Genomic DNA, 25,678 nt, shown 5'->3' with positions numbered 1-25,678 from the left:
AAACAGCAGTTGGGAAATTTTGATAAACAGATGTAAGAAAATTTTGGTAAACAATGGTAGGAAAATTTTGGTAAACAGCGGTGAAGAAACCTTAGTTATCAGCAGCAGGAAAATTTTAGTAAACAGCAGTAGGAAAATTTTGGTAAGCAGCAGTTGTGTTATTTTGGTACACAGTGGTAGGAAAGTTTTGTTTAACAGCTGTAGGAAAAATTTTGGTAAACAGCGGTACGAAAATTGTGGTAAACAGATGTAAAGAACACTTAGGAATCTACGGTAAGAAAATTTTGGTAAACATCAATAGGGAAATTTTGGTAAACAGTGGTAGGGAAATTTTGGTAAACAGCAGTAGGGATATTTACGTAAACAGCGGTAGGAAAATCTTAGTAAACAGTAGTAGGAAAAATTTTGGTAAACAGTGGTAGGAAAATTTTGGTCAACAGAGGTAGGAAAATTTTGGAATACAGCTGTAAAAAACTCTTCGTAAACAGTGATAGGAAAAGTTTTGGTAATCTTTGGTAGGAATATTTTGGTAAACAGTGGTAGGGAAATTTTGGTAAACGGTGGAAGGATCTTTTTGGTAAAAGCGGTAGGAAAAATTTTGGTAAAAGCAGTATGATAATCTTTGTAAACAATGGTAGGAAAAATTTTGGTAAACAGCTTAGGGAAATTTTGGTAAACAGAGGAAAGTAAACCATAGTACACAGCGTTAAGATAATTTTTGTAAACATAGTTAAAGAAACCTTAGTTATCAGCGGTAGTAAAATTTTTTTTAAACAGCAGTAAGTAAATCTTCATAAACAATGGTAGGAAGAATTTTTGTATACAGCAATAGGTAAATTTTGGTAAAAAGCAGTAGGAAAATCTTCTAAACAGCAGTAGGAAAACTTTGGTAAACAACGGTAGGAAAATCTTTGTCAACAGTGGTAGGAAAATGTTGGTAAACTGCGATAGGAAAACTTTTTAAAACAGTGGTAGGAAAACTTTGGTAAACAGAGGTTGGGAAACTTTGATAAACAGAGGTAAGAAAATTTTGGTAAAGAGTTGTAGGGAAATTTTGGTAAACAACCGTAGGAAAATCATCGTAAACAATGGTAGGAAAAATTCTGGTAAACAGCTTAGGGAAATTTTGGTAAACAGAGGTAAGTAAACCTTAGTCAACAGCGGTAGGAAAATTTTGGTAAACAGAGGTAAAGAAACCTTAGTTATCAGCGTTAGGAAAATTTTGGTAAAGAGTGGTAGGGAAATTTTGGTAAACAGAGGTTGGGAAATTCTGATAAAAAGAGGTAAGAAAATTTTGGTAAACCGTGGTAGGGAAATTTTGGTAAACAACCGTAAAAAAATCATTGTAAACAGTGGTAAGAATAATTTTGGTAAAGAGCTTAGGGAAATTTTGGTAAACAGAGGTATGTAAACCTTAGTAAACAGCAGTAGGAAAATTTTGGTAAACAGAGGTAAAGAAACCTTAGTTATCAGTGGTAGGAAATTTTTGGTAAACTGCATTAGGGAAACTTTGATAAACAGCAGTAGGAAAAATTTTGGTAAACAGTAGTAAGAAAATCTTCGTAAACAATGGTAGGAAGAATTTTGGTAAAGAGCCGTAGGTAAATTTTGGTAAAGAGTGGTAGCAAATCTTCTAAACAACAATAGGAAAATGTTGGTAAACAGCGGTAGAAAAATTTTGGTAAACAGAGGTTGGGAAATATTGATAAACAGAGGTAAGAAAGTTTTGGTAAACAGTGGTAGGAAAATTTTGGTAAACAGCGGTAGGAAAATCTTTGTAAACCGTGGTAGGAAAAATTTTGGTAAACAGCTTAGGGAAATTTTGGTAAATAGAGGTAAGTAAACCTTAGTAAACAGCGGTATGATAATTTTGGTAAACAGAGGTAAAGAAACCTTAGTTATCAGCGGTAGAAAAATTTTGTTAAAAGGCAGTAGGGGAATTTTTGGTAAACAGCAGTTGGCAAATTTTGGTACACAGCGGCAGGAAAATTTTGTTTAACAACAGTAGGAAACTTTTTGGTAAACAGTGGTAGGAAAATTTTATTAAACAGCGGTAGGAAACTTTGGTACTTTGTAAACAATGGTAGGAAAAATTTTGGTTAACAGCTAAGGGAAATTTTGGTAAACAGAGGTAAGTAAACAGCGGTAGGAAAATTTTGGCAAACAGAAGTAAAGAAACCTTAGTTATCAGCATTAGGAAAATTTTGGTAAAGTGCGGTAGGGAAATTTTGGTTAACAGAGGTTGGGAAATTTTGATAAACAGAGGTAAGAAAATTTTGGTAAACAGTGGTAGGTAAATTTTTGTAAACAACAGTAGTATAATCATTGTAAACAGTTGTAGGGAAATTTTGGTAAACAGAGGTTGGGAAATTTTGATAAGGAAAATGTTGGTAAACAGGGGTAGGAAAAATTTTGGTAAACAGCAGTAAGGAAATCTTCGTAAACAATGGTAGGAAGATTTTTGGTATACAGCAGTAGGTAAATTTTGGTAGAGCGGTAGGAAAATCTTCTAAACAGCAGTAGGAAAACTTTGGTAAACAGTGGTAGGAAAATCTTTGTAAACAGTGGTAGAAAAATGTTGGTAAACTGCGCTAGGAAAACTTTTTAAAACAGCGGTAGGAAAACTTTGGTAAACTGAGTTTGGGAAAATTTGATAAACAGAGGTAATAAAATTTTGGTAAAGGGTTGTAGGGAAATTTTGGTAAACAATGGTAGGAAAATCATCATAAACAATGGTAGGAAAAATTTTGGTAAACAGCTTAGGGAAATTTTGGTAAACAGAGGTAAGTAAACCTTAGTAAATAGCAGTAGGAAATTTTTGGTAAACAGAGGTAAAGAAACCTTAATTATCAGCGTTAGGAAAATTTTGGTAAAGAGCGGTAGGGAAATTTTGGTAAACACAGGTTGGGAAATTTTTGTAAACAGTGGTAGGGAAATTTTGGTAAACAGAGGTAAAAAAACCTTAGTTATCAGTGGTAGGAAAATTTTGGTAAACTGCGGAAGGGAAATTTTGGTAATCAGAGGTTGGGAAATTTTGATAAACAGAGGTAAGAAAGTTTTGGTAAACAGTGGTAGGGAAATTTTGGTAAACAGCGGTAGGAAAATCTTTGTAAACCGTGGTAGGAAAAATTTTGGTAAACAGCTTAGGGAAATTTTGGTAAACAGAAGTAAGTAAACCTTAGTAAACAGCGGTAGGAAAATTTTGGTAAACAGAGGTAAAGAAACCTTAGTTATCAGCGGTAGGAAAATTTTGGTAAAGAGCAGTAGGGAAATTTTGGTAAACAGAGGTTGGGAAATTTTGGTAAACAGTGGTAGGGAAATTTTGGAAACAGTGGTAGGAAAAATTTTGTTAAGCAGCGGTAGGAAAATTTTGGTAAACAGCGGTAGAAGAATTTTGGTATAAAACAGTAGGGAAATTTTGGTAAACAGCGGTGGGGTTATTTAGGTAAACAGCAGGAAAAAAAATCTTCATAAACAGTGGTAGGAAAAATTTTGGTAAACAGAGGTAAGAAAATTTTGGTAAACAGTGGTAGGAAAATTTTGGTAAACAGCAGTAGAAAAACTTTGGTAAACAGCGGTTAGTAAACTTTGGTAAACAGCAGTAGAAAATTTTTGATAAACAGAGATTGGGATATTTTGGTAAACAGCGGTAAGTAAATTTTGGTAAACAGAGGTAGGAAAATTTTGGTAAACAGCAGTAGGAAAATCTTCCTAAACAGTGGTAGAAAAAATTTTGGTAAACAGCGGTAGGGAAATTTGGGTAAACAGAGTTAAGGAAACCTTAGGAAATTTTATTAAACAGATATAAGGAAACCTTACTAAACAGCAATAGGAAATTTTTGTTAATGGAGGTAAAGAAACCATAGTAATCAGCTGTAGGAAACTTTTGGTAAACAGCAGTAGGGAAATTTTAGTAACAGCTCTAGGGAAATTTTGGTAAACATCAGTTGGGAAATTTTGGTAAACAGGGTGGGAAAACTTTGGTAAACAGTGTTAGGAGACCTTTGGTAAACAGGGGTAGGAAAACTTTGGTAAACAGCGGTATGAAAAGTTTGGTAAACAGAGGTTGGGAAATTTTGTAAACAGAGGTAAGACATTTTTGGTAAACAGCGGTAGGGAAATTTTGGTAAACAGAGGTAAGCAAACCCGAGTAAACAGAGGTAGGAAAATTTTGGTAAACAGAGGGAAAGAAACCTTAGTAAACAGTGGTAGGGAAATTTTGGTAAACATAAGTAAAGAAACCTTAGTTATCAGCGGCAGGAAAATTTTGGTAAACAGCAGTAGGGAAATTTTGGTAAACAGCGTTAGGTATTGTGATGTTTTGTATATCCTTGGACCAGGGAGTGGTACCATCTGAAGGTGTGGCTTTGTTGGAATAGGTGTGACCTGGTTGGAATGGGTGTGTCACTGTGGGTGTGGGCATAAGATCCTCACCCTAGTTGCCTGGAAGTCAGTCTTCCACTAGCAGCCTTTGAATGAAGACATAGAACTCTCAGCTCCTCCTGCACCATGCATGCCTGGATGCTGCCATGCTCCCACCTTGATGATAATGAACTGAACCTCTGAACCTGTAAGCCAGCCTCAATTAAATGTTGTTTTTTATAAGACTTGCCTTGGTCATCGTGTCTGTTCACAGCAGTAAAACCCTGACTAATACAGAAGTTGGTACCAGTAATGGGGTACTGCTGTGATAGGCCTAACCATGCTTTTATTTGAAAGAATGTGGATTTTTGGACTTTGGATTTGGAACTCAGTGGAATGCTTTAAATGGGGCTTAATGGGTCATCCTAGTAGGAATATAGAAGACTTTGTTGCTGGGAGTAATTTGAACTGTGTTGACCTGGCCCAAGAGATTTCAAAGGAGAAGAATTTCAGTATGTGCCATAAAGACTGTTTTTGTGGTATTTTGGTGAAGAATGTGGCTACTTTTTACCCTTGTCTGAAAAGTCTGCTTGAGGCTAAGGTGAAGAGACTCAGATTAATTGCATTAATTGCATTAACAAAGGAAGTTTCAAAAAAGCCTAGCAGAGACTTTGTTCTCTGGTTAAGTCTCACAAAGAGAAGTTTGAACAAGCATATCAAGCTTAGAAAGGCAAAATATAAAATATATGGTTCGAGTATTAAAGGAGTACCAGGAAGTGAAATGGAGCAAATTCTTGTGTTCTAGGAGATAACAGATTAAGGGAGTGGGGCCTTGGGGCAAGATTCTACTCAGCTTAATTAGATCCAGGCATGGATCTAATGGTGGTACACACCTTTAATCCCATGAGACAAGCATTCTGATCTCTGCATTCAAGGTCAACCTACAGAGCAAGAACCAGGATAGCCAAGTTTAGGCAGTGAAGGATTTAGAAAACAAAGCTAGTGATAATGTAATAGTACAAGGGGATCATATTCTAGTTCCTGTAAGCAGCAGAACTCGGCAGCTTCATCCATGTGGCTCTGGCTCTAGAGTTAAGAATGGAAGGAACTACTGGGAAAATTGATGCTGGTTAGCTGGAGCTAAGGAATTAGCAGTGATTAAGAAGAGACCAGCATCACTGAGGTGAAATCTTCTGGAAAGTGTTTTCTGGAAGTACAAAGAAGCTGTGCTCCAGAGATACCCAAAGTTGTACCTCATGCTGCGGCTGGACTTGGTAATGTGTAAGAGTCACTGAGGTGGTACTGCTTGTGAAGGAATGAAGGGATCGTGGAGAGAAGCTGAGGCTTAGCACTGTGAGAGACCAGGGAAGGCCATTGGAGAAGGTGAAGCCTCAGCTGTATGTAGTTGATGGCCCAGGACTGAAGAGGTCATACAAAGGATTTGAGGCTTGGCACCCTGAAGAGAGCCTATGAGAGGCTATTGGTGAAGCCTAGTTGGAGTGGAACACCCTTGTGTATTGGAGATGTCAGTACCATGGGATGATCACCAAGAACAGCAACAACAGTGAGGTGTATCAACCTGAGCTTAGAGTGCTACAGAGGGCAGAGCTGGAAAAGTGAAGTCAGTCTTTAGGAGGAGTCCAAAAGATCAAGTGGAATCCCAGACACTGAAACAAGAAGCTGTAACATTGAAATTGCCTTGGAGACTCAAAGATGTTAAAGATGTCAAAGCCCTGGGATACATGCTGAGGAAAGCTGCTAACAGGGAGTGGAAACAGCCCAGGAGAAAGCAGTGTGTTGCAGTCAACAAAGATGAAAAAGGAGTGCAGATCTGAAGACCGCTTTGACATCAGCCATGGAGATGCAGAGTTTGGAGTTTGACCAGCTGGTTTCCTGCCTTGCTTTGGGGATTATAGTTAATTAAGTTGAATGAATCTCAGAAGAGACCTTGACCTTTGGACTTTTAACATTGTTGCAACTGCTATAGACTATGAGGACTTTGAAAGTTGGACTAAATGCATTTTGCGTTATGCTATGTTTAAGTATGACCACCCATAGACTCGTGTTTTTGAACAAGTCTATGGGGACCAGGGAGTGGAATGTGATGGTTTGTATATTCTTGGACCAGGGAGTGGCACCATTTGGAGGTGTGGCCTTGTTGGAATAGGTGTGACCTGGTTGGAGTAGGTGTATCACTGTGGGTGTGGGCATAAGATCCTCATCCTAGTTGCCTGGAAGTCAGTCTTCCACTAGCAACCTTTGGATGAAGACATGGAACTCTCAGCTCCTCCTGCACCATGCATGCCTGGATGCTGCTATGCTCCCACCTTGATGATAATGGACTGAACCTCTGAACCTGTAAGCCAGCCCCAATTAAATGTTGGTTTTTATAAGACTTGCCTTGGTCATCGTGTCTGTTCACAGCAGTAAAACCCTGAGTAATACAGGGATATTTTGGAAACTGATAGGAAAAATTTTGATAAAGAGCGGTAGGAAAATTTTGGAAAACAGCTTTAGGAAATTTTTGGTAAACAACGGTAGAAAAATTTTGGTAAACAGCAGTAGGGATATTTAGGTAAACAGCAGTAAGAAAATCTTCATAAACAGTGGTAGGAAAAATTTTGGTAATCAGTGGTAGGAAAAATTTTGGTAAACAGCGGTAGGGAAAGTTTGGTAAATAGAGGTAAAGAAACCTTAGTAATCAGCAGTAGGAAAATTTTGGTAAAGAGTGGTAGGGAAATTTTGGTAGAGAGTGGTAGGGATATTTAGTAAACAGCAGTAAGAAAAACTTCATAAACAGTGATAGGAAAATGTCTAGTAATCCGTGGTAGGAAAACTTTGGTAAACAGTGGTAGGAAAAATTTGGTAAACAGAGGTTGGGATATTTTGGTAAACAGCAGTAAGAAAATGTTGGTAAACAACAATAGGGAAATTTTGGTAAACAGCAGTTGGAAAATCTTCGTAAACAGTGGTAGGAAAAATTTTGGTAAACAGACTTAAGGAAACCTTAGTAAACAGAGGTAGGAAATTTTATTAAACAGATGTAAGGAAACCTTACTAAATAGCGGTAGGGAAATTTTGGTAAACAGAGGTAAAGAAACCATAGTAACCAGCTGTAGGAAAATTTTGGAAAACAGCAGTAGGAAAATTTTGGTAAACAACGGTATGGAAAACTTTGGTGAACAGCGGTAGGGAAATTTTGGTAAACAGAGGTAAGCAAACCTGAGTAAACAGAGGTAGGAAATTCTTTTGTAAACAGAGGTAAGGAAAACTTAGTAAACAGTGGTAGGGAAATTTTTGTAAACAGAGGTTGGGATATTTTGGCAAACAGTGGTAAGAAAATTTTGGTAAACAGCGGTAGGGAAATTTTGGTAAAGAGCAGTATGAAAATATTCGTAAACAGTGGTAGGGAAACTTTGGTAAACAGTGTTTGGGAAATTTTAGTAAACAGCGGTAAGGAAACCATAGTAAACAGAGGTAGGAAATTTTATTAAACAGATGTAAGGAAACCTTACTAAACAGCCGAAGGGAAATTTTGGTAAACAGATGTAAAGAAACCATAGTAATCAATTGTAGGAAAATTTTGGTAAACAGCGGTAGGAAAACTTTGGTAAACAGTGTTTGGGAAATTTTAGTAAACAGCGGTAAGAAAATCTTCATAAACAGTGATAGGAAAAATTTTAGTAATCTATGGTAGGAAAACTTTGGTAAACAGCGGTAGGAAAATTTTGGTAAACAGCGATAGGAAAATTTTGGTAAACAGAGGTTGGGAAATTTTGGTAAACAGAGGTTGGGAAATTTTGGTAAACAGCAGTAAGAAAATGTTGGTAAACAGCAGTTGGAAAATCTTCGTAAACAGTGGTAGGAAAATTTTTGGTAAACAGCAGTAGGGAAATTTTAGTAAACAGCGGTAGGGAAATTTTGGTAAACAGTGGTGGGAAAACTTTGGTAAACAGTGGTAGGAGAACTTTGGTAAACAGCGGTAGGAAAACTCTTTTAAACAGCTGTAGGAAAAATTTTGGTAAACAGAGGTTGGGAAATTTTGGTAAACAGGTAAGAAAAATTTTGGTAAACAGCAGTAGGAAAATCTTTGTAAACAGTAGTAGGAAAAATTTTGGTAAACAGCGGTAGGGAAAATTTGGTAAACTGACTTAAGGAAACCTTAGTAAACACAGGTAGGAAATTTTAGTAAACAGAGGTAAGGAAACCTTAGGAGACAGTGGTAGGGAAATTTTGGTAAACAGAGGTAAAGAAACCTTATTTATCCATGGTAGGAAAATGTTGGTAAACAGTGGTAGGGAAATTTTGGTAACAGCATTAGGGATATTTTGGAAACAGTGGTAGGAAAAATTTTGGTAAACAGCGGTAGGAAATTTTTGGGAAACAACTGTAGGGAAATTTTCATAAACAGCAGTAGGAAAACTTTGGTAAACAGCGGTAGGGAAATTTTGGAAAACAGCAGTAAGAAAATTTTGGGAAACAACTGTAGGGAAATTTTCATAAAAAGTGGTAGGAAAACTTTGGTAAACAGCGGTAAGAAAATCTTCATAAACAGTGATAGGAAAATTTTTGGTAATCTGTGGTAGGACAACTTTGGTAAACAGCAGTAGGAAAATTTTGGTAAACAGCAGTAGGAAAATTTTTGTAATAAACGGTAGGGAAATTTTGGTAAACATCGGTAGGGATATTTAGGTAAACAGTGGTAAGAAATCTTCATAAACAGTGATAGGAAAAATTTGGGTAATCTGTGGTATGAAAACTTTGGTAAACAGCGGTAGGAAAATTTTGGTAAACAGAGGTTGGGATATTTTGGTAAACAGTGGTAAGAAAATTATGGTAAACAGCAGTAGAGAAATTTTGGTAAACAGCAGTAGGAAAATCTTCGTAAACAGTGGTAGGAAAACTTTTGGTAAACATCTTAGGGAAATTTTGGTAAACAGAGGTACGTAAACCTTAGTAAACAGAGGTAGGAAATTTTAGTAAACAGAGGTAAGGAAACCTTAGTAAACAGCGGTAGGGAATTTTTGGTAAACAGCACTAGGGAAATTTTAGTAAACTGCGCTAGGGAAATTTTGGTAAACAGCAGTAGCGATATTGCGGTAAACAGTGGTAGGAAAATCTTCTAAACAGCGGTGGGAAACCTTTGGTTAAAGCAGTAGGAAAATTTTGGTAAACAGAGTTAGGGAAATTTTGGTAAACAGCGGTAGGGAAATTTTGGTAGGCAATAGTAGGAAAATTTTGGTAAACAACAGTAGGAAAACTTTGGTAAACAGAGGTAGGACAAATTTGGTAAACCGTGGTAGGAAATTGTGGCAAACAGTGGTAGGAAAATCTTCGTAAACAGCAGTAGGAAAAATTTTGTTAAACAGCAGTAGGAAATTTTTGGTAGGCAGTAGTAGGGAAATTTTGGTAAACAGTGATAGGAAAATCTTTGTAAACAGTGGTAGGAAAAATTTTGGTAAACAACGTTAGGGAAATTTTGGTAAACAGCAGTAGGAAATTTTTGGTAAACAGCAGTAGGAAAAATCTTGGTAAACAGTGGTAGGAAAATTTTGGTAAACAGCAGTAGGGAAATTTGGGAAACAGAGGTAAGCAAACCTTTGTAAACAGAGGTAGGAAATTTTAGTAAACAGAGGCACTGAAACCTTAGTAACCAGTGGTAGGGAAATTTTGGTAAACAGAGGTAAAGAAACCTTAGTAATCAGCATTAGGAAAATTTTAGTAAATAGCAGTATGGATATTTTGGTAAACAGCAGTAGGAATATTTACGTAAACAGCGGTAGGGAAATGTTGGTAAATAGCGGTAGAGATATTTAGGTAAAAAACGGTAAGAAAATCTTCGTAAACAGTGATAGGAAAAATTTTGGTAATCTGTGGTAGGAAAATTTTGGTAAACAGTGGTAGAAAAATTTTGGTAAACAGCAGTAGGAAAACTTTGGTAAACAGTGGGTAAGAAAACTTTGGTAAACAGAGGTAAGGAAACCTTAGTAAACATCAGTAGGGAATTTTTGGTAAACAGCAGTAGGAAAATTTTTGTAAACAGCCGTACGGAAATTTTGGTAATCAATGGTAGGAAAATTTTGGTAAACAGCGGTAGGAAAACTTTGGTAAACAGAGGTATGACAATTTCAGTAAACAGTGGTAGGAAAATTGTGGCAAACAGTGGTAGAAAAATCTTCATAAACAGCAGTAGGAAAAATTTTGTTGAACAGCGGTAGGAAAATTTTGGTAAATAACGGTAGGAAAATTTTGGTAAACAGCAGTAGGAAATTTTTGTTAAGTGGCGGTAAGTAAATTTTAATAAGCAGCAGTAAGAAAATTTTAGTAAGCAGAGGTAAGGAGATTTTGGTAAGAGCAGCGGCAAGGAAATTTTAGTAAGCAGTGTTAAGGGAAGTTTAGGAAGCAGCGGTAAGAAAATTTAGGTAAGTGGCCAGTTTAGAACCTCTTTAGTTAGACTGTAAAAGTCTGTGGCTACCTCTAAATTCTGTGTTTTTATCTAAACAATTAGGGCTAATGTGGAAAATTAGAGATCAGAGTGATGCCATCTTGTAAAGGGCGAAGGAAAATTCAGTTTCCAAATGGAGGGCATTCAGATTTTAGTAGACAAGTCAAATAGATAGGATGGGTATATCAAGGCCAGACAGGAGAGGCAGAGCAGAGCAGAGGCAAATGTCCAAAGTGATCTAAATTATAGACCAGACCGCTTTACATTTTAAAAATGGGACTTGCATAGATAGTACGGACAGGTATAGCGACAAAGGAAAGGTTCCCGGGAAAAAAGGGACAAAAGCACTAAGGTTCTCAGGAATAGAGACAAAGGGAATTTCAGTAACATGGGTTCAACTGCTACTAAAATGATAGTAAAAATGTTAGTCATCTGGATCTTGGTCAGGGCGTGCTTGAGGGACGCAAGTGGAAAGTACAGTGCTGAAATAGAGGAAGGAGTGGCGATGCTTGAGGAGGCTAAGGAGATTGCTTCTCAGGATAGCTGCCAAAAACCTAAACAGCTTAGACAACAAACCAAAGATAAGAAAGAGAAGAAGAAATCTATCTCTGAAGGGTATACTAGTGACAGCGATGGGATCAATAGTGATAGTGACGTCTGTAGTCAGATGTTCCACTGGAGGTTGAGGCATGGTAGGCCGCCCGAACCATCAGCCCCTCCGTTGCCTTCTCCTCCCCCCTATAAAGATGAGGGAGACAAAAGGGGAAAGTGTAGTCTTCATGCAAAAGTCTGGCCCAACAGGGGCAACGGTAACATGAACCCCTGGAGTGGAAGGTTGTAAAAGATTGAAGGAGTCAGTTTAGACTTATGGGGTCCAGGCTGTCTTTATAAAATCTCGAACACGCATTTAAACACTGATAAAGGCAGTAAGAGTTAAGATTAGGTACTTTTTGAGCAATTTCCTCAAAGATAAAACATTGCAACCCGCAGAAAAGCTCCTAAAGACTCAGTAGTAAAACTTGAGCCATTAAAGGAGAATGCTTTAAATGAAAGAAAAAGAGAAAAGATGGTCTTATATAGTGGATGGGAGGACTAGCCAATAGTATTAGAAGGAAAACAACACTATGAAAGGGACCATTGTTTTGTGTAAGATAAAAACACTTAAAGTTCTTAGGTATGCATATGTATGCATAAAAGACTTTCCATGGTTTGTTCAGCTTGCTTTCCTATATTGTCCAGGCCTACTTGCTTGAGGATGGTTCTGCCCACAGCGGGCTAGGTCCCCCACCTCAATCATTAATCAAGAAAAAGACCTCCACATAAAATGATCACGTGCCAATCTGACAGAGGAAATTCTTCAATTGAAGTTCTCTCTTCCCAAGTGACTCAAGATTGGGTCAAGTTGACAAAAACTAACCACATAAGCTAAACTTTCTGTATCTCCTAGTTGACAGCATGGCCAAATCCTTGCTGCTTCTCCAAGTACTTCATCCATGGAATGCCACAGGGACATTTTTTTCTGTACAGTTTCATCACTGGAACACTAAAATATGGGTCTTTGCTTATAGATAGGAAAACTGAAGCTAGGAGGTTCTGGGTCCCTTCATCAAGCATGTGCTTCCTGTGACAGACCTAGGGACCATTCCCTAGGTCTACATACAAGAGTCTGTGCTCAAGACTGTCACACCTACTGCCTCCTGAGTTCTAGCAGCATTTGGATCTGTGAGGAGCAAGGATGAATTGGAACAAAAGCTGTTGCAGCTCCAGTGTCTGGGTCTCCTCCTCTTGAGAGCTATCCTCTCTTAGGCTCTTCAGAGTCACTGATCAGTGCCTGGCCAATGTCCATCATAGAACTGGGGAATGCATCCTATTTCCAAATCCATGGAAAGCCATAGGTCAGAAACCAATACAGAAACAATACATAGCTCACAGATCAATACAGTTGGATATTTGAGCCTCAGTGTTAAAGATGCTGAAAGGGACATTGTAAAGCAGGTCAATATTTAGAGAATAGTCCTTCCATTGCTTCTGAATGCATTTCACTTGTGGTTTATCCTGCCTGAGGAGGTAATCAATCTACAAATGCCTGGTGGACATCAGCCATGTGTATGGCAACTTGGGATCTGAAGGACATATGAACCACAATTTAGGGATTTTTCAGATTTGATCAATGACTCCACGTGACATAAGCTAGAACCTGTTCTCCCAGCTTTCATTATAGATATGGCTCAGATTGTGTGCAGCCAGAGACACCTGCCCCCGATACTGAAGCAACTAGTGACACAAGAAGACTACACAAAATTTATCTTGTTTGGCTCTAGATAGAAAGGAATCATCTTCCCCAGACATCATAAACAAAAATTCCTCTTATCAACTACTTCTCTTCTGTCCATATCCAGTTGCATCCTGGGTGTTAGTACACGAGAATCCTCGCCCTCTTGTGTTCATGTGCACTACATACAAAGAAAAACAACAGGGGAACAAATACTGAGAGCTAGATCAGCAATTATACAAATGGGACAAAGAACAAAGAAGTATCTGGATACCACACTGCCAGACACAATGAGCCCCCAAAGCAATAATTATGTGATTCCTCTCCAGATGGCTTTAGAACTCAAAAGCACTGACATTCTGCTTTCTAGTTTCCAAGTGGCATGTCCCTGCTTATGGGAAAGTATCACAACCTCTCAATGTCCTTACAAACTCAGGAGAAACAGACCATCCCTAAAGCCTCTGCAGTGAGCAGGACACACAGTATCCAGCAACTCTTGTTGTGATGCTGCAGGCGCTCCGTAGGTCAATGTGCATTTTAATTCAGAGGAAATATTTGAGGTTATTTCTTTGTTGCCGTAAAGACATCATTTCTTGCCCATGTTAGTGATATCTCATATGCTTGAAAGGCAAGAAATACTAGCCCACATCCTAAGAAACCAGAAGCCACTGGGTACCAAAAATCACCCTGAAGGGTTAGAACTTCTAAAAAATGATGTGCTTAGAGGTAGAGAAAAAAAGCAAATTTACTTTGCTCAAGACATGGTCGAGAAAGCTGAAAGTAAAAAGACAAGAAGGAAATGAAGAGAGACAGAGGGAGAGAGAAAAGAAGATAATACCAAAGGAAGAACAGAAGGAGAGATGGTGAATCAAAGGGTAAGAACTAGTCTTACAGACCAAATGCTCTCTCTCAAAAGAAGAGATGAGAAATCCTGACCCAACCCTTGTGTCTGGAACTACAAAGTGTGATTCCTTGAATTCCAAGAAAGTCAACTCTTACAAAGACAGGAATCTACAGCTGGCTCACAACTAATTTAAAAATAAAAACAAAAAGCAATACCATCCAAACTTGCAAGAATAATACCCAAGATTTAACCAGCTGGCAAACTAAAGAATTTAGAGCTGATATTTCACCTTTTAAATAAACTAAGGCGTACAGGTTTAGTGTATCACTCTATTTTTACCTGAAATTTTATTGTTTTAGGAAAATTCCAAAGGAGACACCTTGTTGAATTTGAAACCCATGGTATCCACCTGCTATCACTATCAGGTGATAGATGGAGACCTCAGCTGTCTTTGGTAAGGCATCTCTTAAGCCAAAGCCTATTACTGTAAGTAACTGGCCTTACCCATGGCACACAAGAGCACAAACACACAGTTCACGGAGTCCCACAGCTATGATGCCTGATTAAGATGTTAGCACATGACCTAAAACTGTTCTTAGCATAAAGTTTTGCTGGAATAACAAGGAAGCAAGAGCAGCTTCAGCTGATAGAATATGTAGCCTCCACACCGAAAAAATGACTCAGAAGAGACCAGTGAAATGAAAGCAGAGCCCAGATCTAGATGGGGTGGGTGTGGCCTATGACACTTACTATCTGGACACAGCCACACCTGTGCCCCATCTACTCACTGGGCTTATCAATATTATGAACTAAAATGAAGTCTTGTTTCTCTTTTAAGTCAATTTCAGTTGCGTAGTCTTCATTGATGCTAATAAGAGTCTAGAGCAGTATAATGCTTTGATCCTTTAATACAATTTCTCCTGTTATGGTGGAACACCCCCCCCCCCAGCTATAAAATTATTTTTCTTTCTACTCAGTTACTGTAATTTTGCTACTGTAATATCTATGTAAATATCTATGTTTTCCAATGGTCATAGGCAACCCTTGTGAAAGAGTTGTTTGAGGAGCTGTGACCCACAAGTTGAAAACTGCTGGTCTAGACACCATAACCCTTGAAGATTTTGTTTCTTCGTTCCACTCACACACAACTAATCGATTGTACATTTGATCAACACTACCTAACTTTAACATACACTTAGATAAACATATTACATTTGAATATCTTAAGTCTCATAAGGTTCTCTGACACACAATCATGCTTGTGGGCTGTGCAAATCCCCAGGGTAGGCAGCAGAGCCTGAGAAACCACTCCATCTAACACCACAACCTGCAAGAGCCACGTTGATGGCAAACCACTTGAGTTCTGCTCTTCCCTGCCAGTCCCTCCAGCACTGAACACAGACTTCTAGAAATCTTCCTTAAATAATCTTAACTTACATGAAGAATGTTACACAAAACAAAATAGTCTCAAATCACATACATCACTGTCCTGTGGTATTATGTGGTATATTTCACTGGGTGAGATATCACTGTCCTATAGTATATTTCACTGGGTGAAATATCACTGTCCTGTGGTATTATGCCTTTTATCTTTACCAAATGAGCTTAGAGAATAAAATTATTATATATTCATGATCTCTAGACTAGATTTGAATTTTCAAGGTTTCTTTTTTTAAATCAAAATCTAGCTTTATTTTTTTTCCTGTCTGTCTTTATTTTGTCTTGTTTGTGGTACTAGGGATAAAGCCCAGGGCCACACAGATGGTCTGCAAACCCTCTACTACTAAGCTAGATCTTCAATCCTGGTGTAATTTCTTTTTTTTTTAATCTTCTATTTTCAATAAGAGAAAAAAAAACCTCCAATAGTAAAAAATAAATATTACTGTGCTATATTATATTGATTGCAGTCTAATCAATCATCCATCACACTTGCACCACAAATACTCACTGTGAGAATAATGTCCTCGACCGAACAATGAACTTGAACACGTATTCTAAGGCTTTGAGCGTTCTGAGGATGGGCTCGCACTGCTCCCCCCTGCTGGAGGTATCCAAGTAAGTCTTCAGCACCGTCATCAGTTTCCTGAATACGGGATAATATTTTCACAATACATCTCTTTCTAAGCCACAGCGTGGTAATTAGTGTGCTCGGGAAATTATAAGGCATTCAATCAAAGGTTAAAGGTGGCGGCGCAGCAAAGCTCACGACTCATTTGCAAGCACAAAAATAACTGCTTCAAAATATATTTATTACAGAGAATGAATAAGTATTTCCTGCCCATAAAAAAAGCCAGCAAAGATAAAGTAGTGAGGGGGAAAAAATAATCTTTTGACAAGGAAAAAACTAGGCATAATCAGGAATGAGTAAGAATGAGGGTAATAATGTCCCTCTAGGGTAACTTGTCCCCAAGTTCTTCTATATAGGCATGTTATTGTTAAGTATCAAGGAGCGCCTTTGCTTAGAAACTTTCTATAGCTCTTCATCTCCGGTAGGCCAGACTTTGGAATACTTGGCCCATCTTTCAAGGTTTCTTCATAAGCTGGCTGCCACCAAATTTTCCTATGGGTTTCCATCTTTGACCCCGAGGGTCTCCAACAACCAATCAACACTGAGCTTCTGAGCATGCTCACTAGTGCTCACAGGTAACTTCTTGATAAACAACAGCTGACTTGCTGAATGATCTAATAAACTACTTGTTTATTTGCCACAGTGAACTATTCACCCACTCTCTGGGGTTCTGGTTATTTTTAGGATAGGTGAGTCATCCAATCCATGCTTGGATGATTAGAAAAGGAAAAGTTTATCTAGACTAGTGTCAGTGGGAAATGCGCCAATCCCCTGCATCCCATATATCTCACCAGGACAAACACAGATGCACAGGAAATAGCTACACACACAGTTACTTACTTGTAGGCCAAGGTAGCACTGAAATGCTGTTGGATGTAAGCCTCCAATACAGTGTTAAAATGCTGGAATTTCCGGTCTGCAATGAGTCCTATTATATAGATCTGAGGAAGAGTCGGAATGATTGGGGGGTGTTCTGGGAGGGTACCCAGAACTTGTTCACCTGGTATAACTGAACCCTTGTCACTATTCTTTCACCGGAGAGTTAATCTCTCTAATGAATACTTAATCCTTTTCACTAATACATTGTCTCTACCCAAAAAAAAAAAAAAAAAAAAAGGAGAGAGTATTTCAAAAAGTATGCTTTGAGGTATTAGAAGATAAAAGGATTTCCTATTCAGCTAAGAGAAATCTCAGGTTGTCGTTAGACTGCTCTCTTTGTTGCAGGACTTCCAGAGTCAGTTCTATGCTTCTGTGCATTATGAATCTCCAGGAGGCTCATGACACATTCGGCATTTCCTTTGGTAATTTAATCAAAGGACCTTTAGTCATGAAACAACTTTCCTGTCAGGCTAGCATGCTAGGGGACCTTCCCAAATTGTGATTGAGGAAGCCGGTTATCTGCAAGCATCCTCTTTAAGGCAAACATCCATGACACTGGGGTATTGCATGCATCAAGAGTTTGCTGGTCTTAGACAATCCTAACAGTCCTTCTTTCCTCTAAATTACATTAAATGCATTATGTATTCATTGATTGACAGCAATGGGAGTCTCCACATCCTGCTAAATGGTCTAACACAGGGCTATACTTCCAGACCCAGATGGTTCCCATAATTCTTTTCAGATAGCATGGAGAAAGTTGGAGTTGCAAGAGAGAAATAAGAGTGAGACCATGTGGGAGTCTGGATGGAGGTCCACTGTGAAAAATTCACTGTGAGGAGCAAAATGACCCTGGTTAATTATAAGGCATCAAGAAGAGATGGTAAAGCAGATAGGGGAACATCTGGGTGCTTTATAACTGGGCCTCAGATAGCTCCTGGCAATCCTGGAAAGCCACGGTTTGACACTCCTCAGTCTCAGGCACTATCAATCAGACGTCAAAATTCTGACAATGACACTTAAGCCCCACACCCACCCACCCAGGTCAGCTGCCAAGTCTCAGACTCTCAAATGAACTGGAAACACCGAAACAGCTACTCAGTCTGCTTGCCAAAGGTTCTAAAACCTCACCGTATTCCTGGGAAGAACCACAAGGCCCATATGTTCTGTTTTCTTGCAGTGAGACAAGCGTTCAAACCTGATGTTGCCGAACGGTTGTCCCCACTCTCTTACCAAAGCATCAAAGACGAGGATGTCATACTCGTTACTCTGAGAGTGCTCCATCATGATGTTGAAGAGGGCATCCAGAGTGTCCTGGAGGAACTGGATAAAGGATGGTTGCATTCAGAAAGAGGGCAGATAGCCCACAAATCTCATCCTTGTGTGTCCTTCCAAGAGAACACACCCCCTGAGCCACATTCAAGGCGCTCAGAGAAGTCTCACAAATCAGCTACAGGACTTGGAATGATATGATTCCACACCAGTGGCACATATACACATATTATGACATTTCCCATGATAGGATTCTGCACTGTACAGAAGAACAAGCCACTTCCATGTGCATCAATGATGAAGCCTCTACAAACACTGCATTAAATAAAATAATTCAGACATACATGCCCATCCTCAGATACTCTGATTTGTGAACTCCTAGGGCAAGGAAAAACAACATCACTACCACCACCACCACCACCACCACCACCACCAATAACACCACCACCCACCACCACCACCCACCACCACCACCACCACCACCACCAATAACACTACCCACCACCACCACCACCACCAATAACAACAACAACACCCACCACCACCACCACCAATAACAACAACAACACCCACCACCACCACCACCACCAATAACAACACTACCCACCACCACCACCAATAACAACACTACCCACCACCACCACCAATAACACCACCCACCACCACCACCACCACCACCATTACCAATAACAACACCACCACCCACCACCACCAATAACAACACCACCCACCACCACCACCCACCACCACCACCACCCACCACCAATAACAACACCACCCACCACCACCACCATCACCACCACCACCACCATCACCACCACTACCAATAACAACACCACCCACCACCACCATTACCAATAACAACACCACTACCCACCACCACCAATAACAAAACCACCCACCACCACCACCAATAACAACACCACCCACCACCACCACCCACCACCACCACCACCCACCACGACCACCACCACCACCACCACCACCAATAACAACACCACCCACCACCACCATCCACCACCACCACCACCCACCACCACCACCACCCACCACCAATAACAACACCACCCACCACCACCACCATCACCACCACCACCATCACCACCACTACCAATAACAACACTACCCACCACCACCACCACCAATAACAACACCACCCACCACCACCACCAATAACCACACTACCCACCACCACCACCAATAACAAAACCACCCACCACTACCACCACCACCACCACCAATAACAACACCACCTACCACCACCACCCACCACCACCACCAATAACAACACCACCCACCACCACCACCACCACCATCACCACCACCACCACCATCACCACCACTACCAATAACAACACCACCCACCACCACCACTACCATTACCAATAACAACACCACCACCCACCACCACCACCAATAACAACACCACCCACCACCACCACCCACCACCACCACCACCATTACCAATAACAACACCACCACCCACCACCACCACCAATAACAACACCACCCACCACCACCACCACCACCACCAATAACAACACCACCACCACCAATAACAAAACCACCCACCACCACCAATAACAACAACACCCAATTAGTGATGATGGTGGTCAGCATAATGGTGGCTCCTCTAATGGAGGTGGTGTGAGGAGCCCTCCACAAACCAACCAATACTCTGGCACCTTCATTACCATACACTAGATGGTGCACATGTACAAGAATTCTTTGAGTGCACTTGGCAGTTCTCTATGCCTAGAATAAAGGCATGTGTATATGTATACATAATAGGTATATAGGTATGTATATTATATGAATATAGCATATAATAATATTGTATGTATGTAATAACAAAATTCAATAACCAAATATTTTTTAAAGAAGAAAATAATAGAAAACAAGAGGACAATGTAATCTACCCCTCCAGCCCAAAGACAGATCTGGGGAATTCCCTTGCCATTCCTAAATTAGGTCAATGGTGTATAGTTAAAGTATATTGATCAGGAAATTCTGTCACTGTTTCTCCAGGTTTGGGCAATTAAATAAAACTTGACCCCTTCTACCCTTCCAAGGAAGGAGTTTATACATTTCCCGTGGTCCCTCAAGACTCAGTGACCAGACAAAGATGTCTGACCTCTGCTTTCCAGCTATTCCAAGTTCTTGATGGAAACACCATCACTAGGACCACTGGGAAACCCATTGCAATTCCTAGTGCTGCAGAAGAGAGCTGGTTTAATTAGGCCTGCTGTTCAGGCACATTATGTTCTCTGCTACCACGAGGAAGCAGATTCTGGCATTTGCATTGTTTCTATTTGCTTTACTTAAGATGTAAGCCCCCAGTGTCTTTCTCAACTTTAATATATGCTTTCCCCGCAGCACAAACTATTTTTTGTGTGTTTCTACCAATATGCATATAATATTAAGAAACCAGACTGTTACTATATTATGTGTGACAGTGTGTAACAGCAAGAATATTAGTTAATATATATTGACTCTCTCATGTCTCATATGCTGTAGCTCACCTATTATTATGTGTAGGAAACTGCTGAGCAATTTTTAAATGTTATCACTTCAAAGACGCATAACAATCCTGAGAAATGTGTCTTAGTCATAATATTATGACAATGAAGCAACGGGAGTGGAAGAGTTGAGATCTACATCTAAGTCGGTTCATTTCCAGGGCCCCATTCAGCCAGTGGTTTTGATGCCCAAAGTTCAGTGCCTGCCTAGGTTTCCCAACAGAGATTCCTCTTGTTGGATTGGGGCCTTCTGTTGTCATCAGAGGTCAAATCATCCGACTCCATCAAAATTCTGTCTCACCCGTTACAGCTCTGACACTGGTGGATGAATCCAAGCAAAGCACCACTAACCTTTACTACTTCCTCTCCATCCACAATCTTCAGCTTCTCTAGATTCTCCTGGAGCAGCTGTGGCTTCATACGCCACTTCAGCAAGCCAAGTAAACCCACTAGGAAAAGAATCCAGAAAGAGACTTGTCATCGCTGGCTAAACCATCCACACTGGCCTCCCCCGGGCTTGATGCTCTCGTGCATGAGTACCACAGGCCCAACTCTCAATGCTTCCTCACGCATGAGCACCACAGTTCTCAATGCTTCCATTACCTCCCTAGGGCTTGATGCTCACGCGCATGAGCACCATAGACTCTGGGCTTGATGCTCTCGTGCATGAGCACCACAGACCCAGCTCTCAATGCTTCCATTACCGTTCTGGGTCAGCTTTGTGGAGCACACTAGCGTGGAAATGGAGAACACATCCCGGGAGCTGACAGAAAGGCCCCCAACACTGCTGGAGCTCCGGCTCAGCGTAGCTCCCTTGTTTTCCACGGGGTGTCGATAAGAAGGAAGTGTCAGGTAAGCGCTGGCATCTTCCATTTTCTTGCTGTCTCCCTAGAAACAACACTTTGGTTACTGCTCCAGGGCAAGACCACATATGCAATGCCACACAGTGCTTGTAGTGGTTGAATAGCATACACTGTAATGTGGAAAGTTCAGAAACAGCAAGGAAATAATCAGAGAAGCAATATGAGGTAGGCTTGTTTTCCCACAAAGCAGGTAGGAATCCTGCAAATCACATTACCAGAAAGGCTGTGGCTCTACAGCCTGAATTAAAGGGCTATAAGAGAGTTGAAACTCCCAGACCATAATAGAATCCACCTTAAAATTTTGAAACAAAAGAAAAGGTAGATGCCCATCCAGTAATACAGGGAATCCATTCCAAACTAGGGGTTAGTGACAAAGGACATAGATCTGGACCTTCTCAAGTCCATGTCACCTTGGATTTATTCTTTGGCCTCTCTGGATCACTTTCGTATACATAAATGGAGTCGTTCAGTTTCTAAGCAGAGTAGGCATTCTAGGAAACCACACCTACAACGTCCTCCCTCTGCAACAGGAGCTATACCATACCAGGTGCCTTTTCCGCCTCCGTTGACCCTTTCTAAGGCTCATAATCATTTAAAACATATCCTGCTATCCTCAGTTCACAGACGAGGAGAATGAGGTTTGATGCAGTTAAGGGAAAAGGAAAATGAGCTGGTGCTGCTTTTCTGCCCCCAAGAAGTTCCCATACTGTTGGGGAAGAAAGACTTGCCAGCCAAGAAAAACTCCAGTGTGAAGCAAGAGAAAACAGAGGTTGTAGAAGAGAGGAGCTTTTTGAGAAAGGCAAAGAGTCTCAGAGAAAAGTATCGTGCCATGGTTATGGTGGCCATGTTCAACGTGTGTGATGGAGCAAGTGGAGCCTGAAAGCAGAGAAATCTGAGACGGAGCTCTGGTCCTTGCTGACCTCTTAGCTATGCCCACTTCATGGCTTTGTGCTTTGCCTTCAGCCTGCGCCTGACAGTTGTATTCTCCTGTTCTGAGAGCAGGGAAGCACGCAGGGAAGATCACACCATTTTGTGAACAGCCCAAGCTCTTGGAGGTTCACCTCAGAAGAGTGGGCGTGTGTGTATCCACTCTAGAGCTTACACGTCTCCTCCATCTTAGTGAGATTCTACGCCTACCGCCGTAAATGCTTGCTGCAGCTTTAATGTGACAGTCAGGACCAATTGCTAACCTGACAGGATCTAGGATCTCTTAGAAGAAAAGCCTCAGGGCATGGCTCAGAGGGAGTTCCATGTCCTAGTTAATGAGTCACCTGTGATGGCATACATCTCTAATCCCAGCTCTTAGGAGGCAGAGGCAGGCAGACGCCTGTGAGTTCTAGGTCAGCCTGGTCTACAGATGGAGTTTCAGGCAGGCCAGTGGGATTCCATAGTGAAGCCCTGTCTCAAAAGATAGTAAAATAATAAATAATGGATTGGATTGATTGAGGTTGGAAAACCTAACCTAGATGTGACAATATCTGGATCTCTGATAACTGGTGGTTATCTCCTGCTTGATAACTGGGATGTAATGTGACCAGCTGCCTGAAGTTCCTATCTCCATGATGGTCGTGATGGTTTTTACTCTGAAACTATGAACCCAAGTAACCCTTCCTCCCTCTTTCCCTCCTCCCCTCCCTCCCTCCCTTCAGTGTTTTGCCAGGTATTTTGTCATAGCAGTGAGAGAAGTAACTAATCCGGTTTCCAAAACTCATGTGCTGGACACCTGATAGCCAGTGCGGAGTTGAAATCACAAGAGCTTTTGGAGACCCTTGGGCCACTGGGGCACTGGCCTTGGAAGGAATGAAGGTGACTCTCACTGCGATCTCGGTTACCTCTCAAGAAAATATTGTTATAAAATCCTGAGCTTGGCCACACCAAATCTGACTTCCTGTTTGGGATGTGGTCTCTTTCTCACACATAATCTCTTAGCAATGGTGTGACACAGTCAATGCAGCCCTCACCAGAGCTTAGCATAGGCGCTGTGTCTTCCATGTATAACCAACCTCTTTGGTTACAGTGTAAGCCACTTCAGGTATTTTGTTATAATATCATAGACCATGATGCTTGTGAAAAATGAAACAGCTGAAACTTTAACTCAGTGACAGAGTGTTTTCCTCACATGACACCTCCATTCAGTTCCTGGAGTTGTCCTCTCCCATCTCCCATGATGAAGATGAAAAGGAGGAAAGAAAAATGAAAACTGAAACTGAGACCTAGGAAGCTGTGAAATGGACCACAGGATCTGGGGCCCCAAATGGTAACGGCTACAGAGTAGCATCCTGCAAACATGTCTATATATTTCTGACAAGAGTTCAGAGCCCCTTTCCTCCTGTAACAATAGCGTTTCCACTGTTCCACAGCATTGCCTACTGTGGGCACTACCATTCCTGGGTAAGTAAACGTGAGCTATATAAGAAAGCTAGCGGAACATAAGTCAACGAGCCAGACAGTGATAGCGTTCTCCTGTGGTTCCTGCTTCCAAATTCCTGCCTGACTTCCTGCATCTCCTTCCATTACTGATACCTTGTATCTGGAAGCAGAAATGAAACAAAGCCCAAGAAAGGCCTTTGCTCCCCACCTTCCCGTTTGTAAGCAACTGTCTCATCACTTCCTCATAAGGATTTCCTGAGGGCTCAAAGAAGGGGAAACAGAAGTCCAGACAAGTGCAGATTTTGTTGAAGCTGGTGAGCTCTGGTGAGTATGATTTCAGAGTCCCTGCTGCTAGTGACCATCCTGCCACCACAGCTCTGCCCCTTGCAGGCCCTACTCCCCCATACCTTGAGAACCACCAACTCGTGGTATCCATCATGTAGAGTGGTTCCATCTTCTTTCATGAGTTTCACGTAGGACATGGCAAAGTTCTTTTCTCCTTTATCTTTAGCTGGAGACAGCATTGCAAGGTCAGAAGAAAAAGAAAATGAAATCTCTAAGAGTGAGCCAGCCTGCCAGCCTGCCAGCCAGCCATTCTGTCCCCCTCTCTTTAATGGTACAGTGGGCATACCATGAATGGCATACTCACATTCTAGTGATGAGCGGTGTCGAAACATGAACCTCAAATGGATCCTCTGCATATCTTCAATAGGGACAGCCACCTCAGTGGGCAGAAACAACAGCTCAGGGGACAATGAGTTGCGGGGACCCCAGCCCCGCCCAGCCCCCACCTCAGCAGCCTGACCATTTAACTTGGAACAGTATGTGCTGGTTTACTTCCCATCCATCAAGACTCATGAGCTGTAAATCAATTACATAAGAACTAGCTATAAGGAGAAAATAAAGTATCGGATGAAATCCATTTGGCAAATTGCATCCCCAGCCAATGAAAAGAGGCTCATAAATTACAGTGAGGAAAAAGGAATCTCCTCCAATTGATATAAAAGTCACATAACTAGAGGATGTTGTTTGATGCAATACAAGCTGCAGCATGCACATTTTTCCTGCATTGCAGCCAGATTTAGAAAATTAACAATGATCACTTGGGACTTTGCTTGATGATTCTCACATATTCAAACTAATAAAGCACTCTCTCTCTCTCTCTCTCTCTCTATATATATATATATATATATATATATATATATATATATATGTGTGTGTGTGTGTGTGTGTAATATATATATGCACATATATATGTGTATATATAATATACATATATTTAATCCAGTGTGTATATCTAGACTCATCCCCTCTTTGGTTACACATATCTGATGCTTTTCTTTTCAAAGCCTACATGAGGACAGTAGCTCACTGGTGACCTCAGCAGCATCCTCCAACACATCCACCTCTAGTTCCCTGGCATCTTTAACTGAAGCACTTTCAGCCTGGCTCGTGAGCACACTCCTCCCCTGAGTCTCATGAGCAGTTCAGGACAACACAGACAAGCTAGGCTATCTACAAGAATCATACTTGGATTTGAAAGGAGGGTAAGTTTGCACCATGTGGGTGACTATTTAGTGACAAACAGAGGTGTGGGTTGTGACCCTTTCTGTTTCAAAAAGTAAAATTTGAGACTGAGTGTCCACCATTCTGCCTGTGTTCTGGACTGAGCAAAAGAGCTGAGAGACTCATTGGCATCTGCAGCCTCTTTTGTTCCTCCCCCCCAAGATTGAGTGTTACCAATAGCTACAATCATGCAGGGCATTAGCCCAGCTGCTGTATGGTAG

The 25,678-nt window shown here is 40.7% G+C and overlaps 1 protein-coding gene across 1 annotated transcript in view; it reads right to left on the bottom strand.

The window, feature by feature from the left end:
* Positions 1–25,678, bottom strand: part of Dock2 (dedicator of cytokinesis 2) — a 444,551-nt gene that overhangs the window by 329,384 nt on the left and 89,489 nt on the right. Inside the window, exons 16-22 of the mRNA XM_021175778.3 lie at positions 24,541–24,613; positions 24,299–24,402; positions 21,363–21,546; positions 21,010–21,107; positions 18,101–18,190; positions 16,832–16,932; positions 15,872–16,006 (exon numbers count right to left, since the gene is read on the bottom strand). Coding sequence (XP_021031437.1) covers positions 15,872–16,006; positions 16,832–16,932; positions 18,101–18,190; positions 21,010–21,107; positions 21,363–21,546; positions 24,299–24,402; positions 24,541–24,613 — 785 coding nt within the window. The remainder of the gene's footprint in view (positions 1–15,871; positions 16,007–16,831; positions 16,933–18,100; positions 18,191–21,009; positions 21,108–21,362; positions 21,547–24,298; positions 24,403–24,540; positions 24,614–25,678) is intronic.

This window comes from Mus caroli, unplaced genomic scaffold, assembly GCF_978045245.1.
Source record: "Mus caroli unplaced genomic scaffold, Mus_caroli_1 scaffold_13, whole genome shotgun sequence".
Classification (NCBI taxonomy): domain Eukaryota; kingdom Metazoa; phylum Chordata; class Mammalia; order Rodentia; family Muridae; genus Mus; species Mus caroli.
The sequence above is the reverse complement of the archived record's forward strand: the minus strand, read 5'-3'. Positions and strand labels throughout refer to the sequence as shown.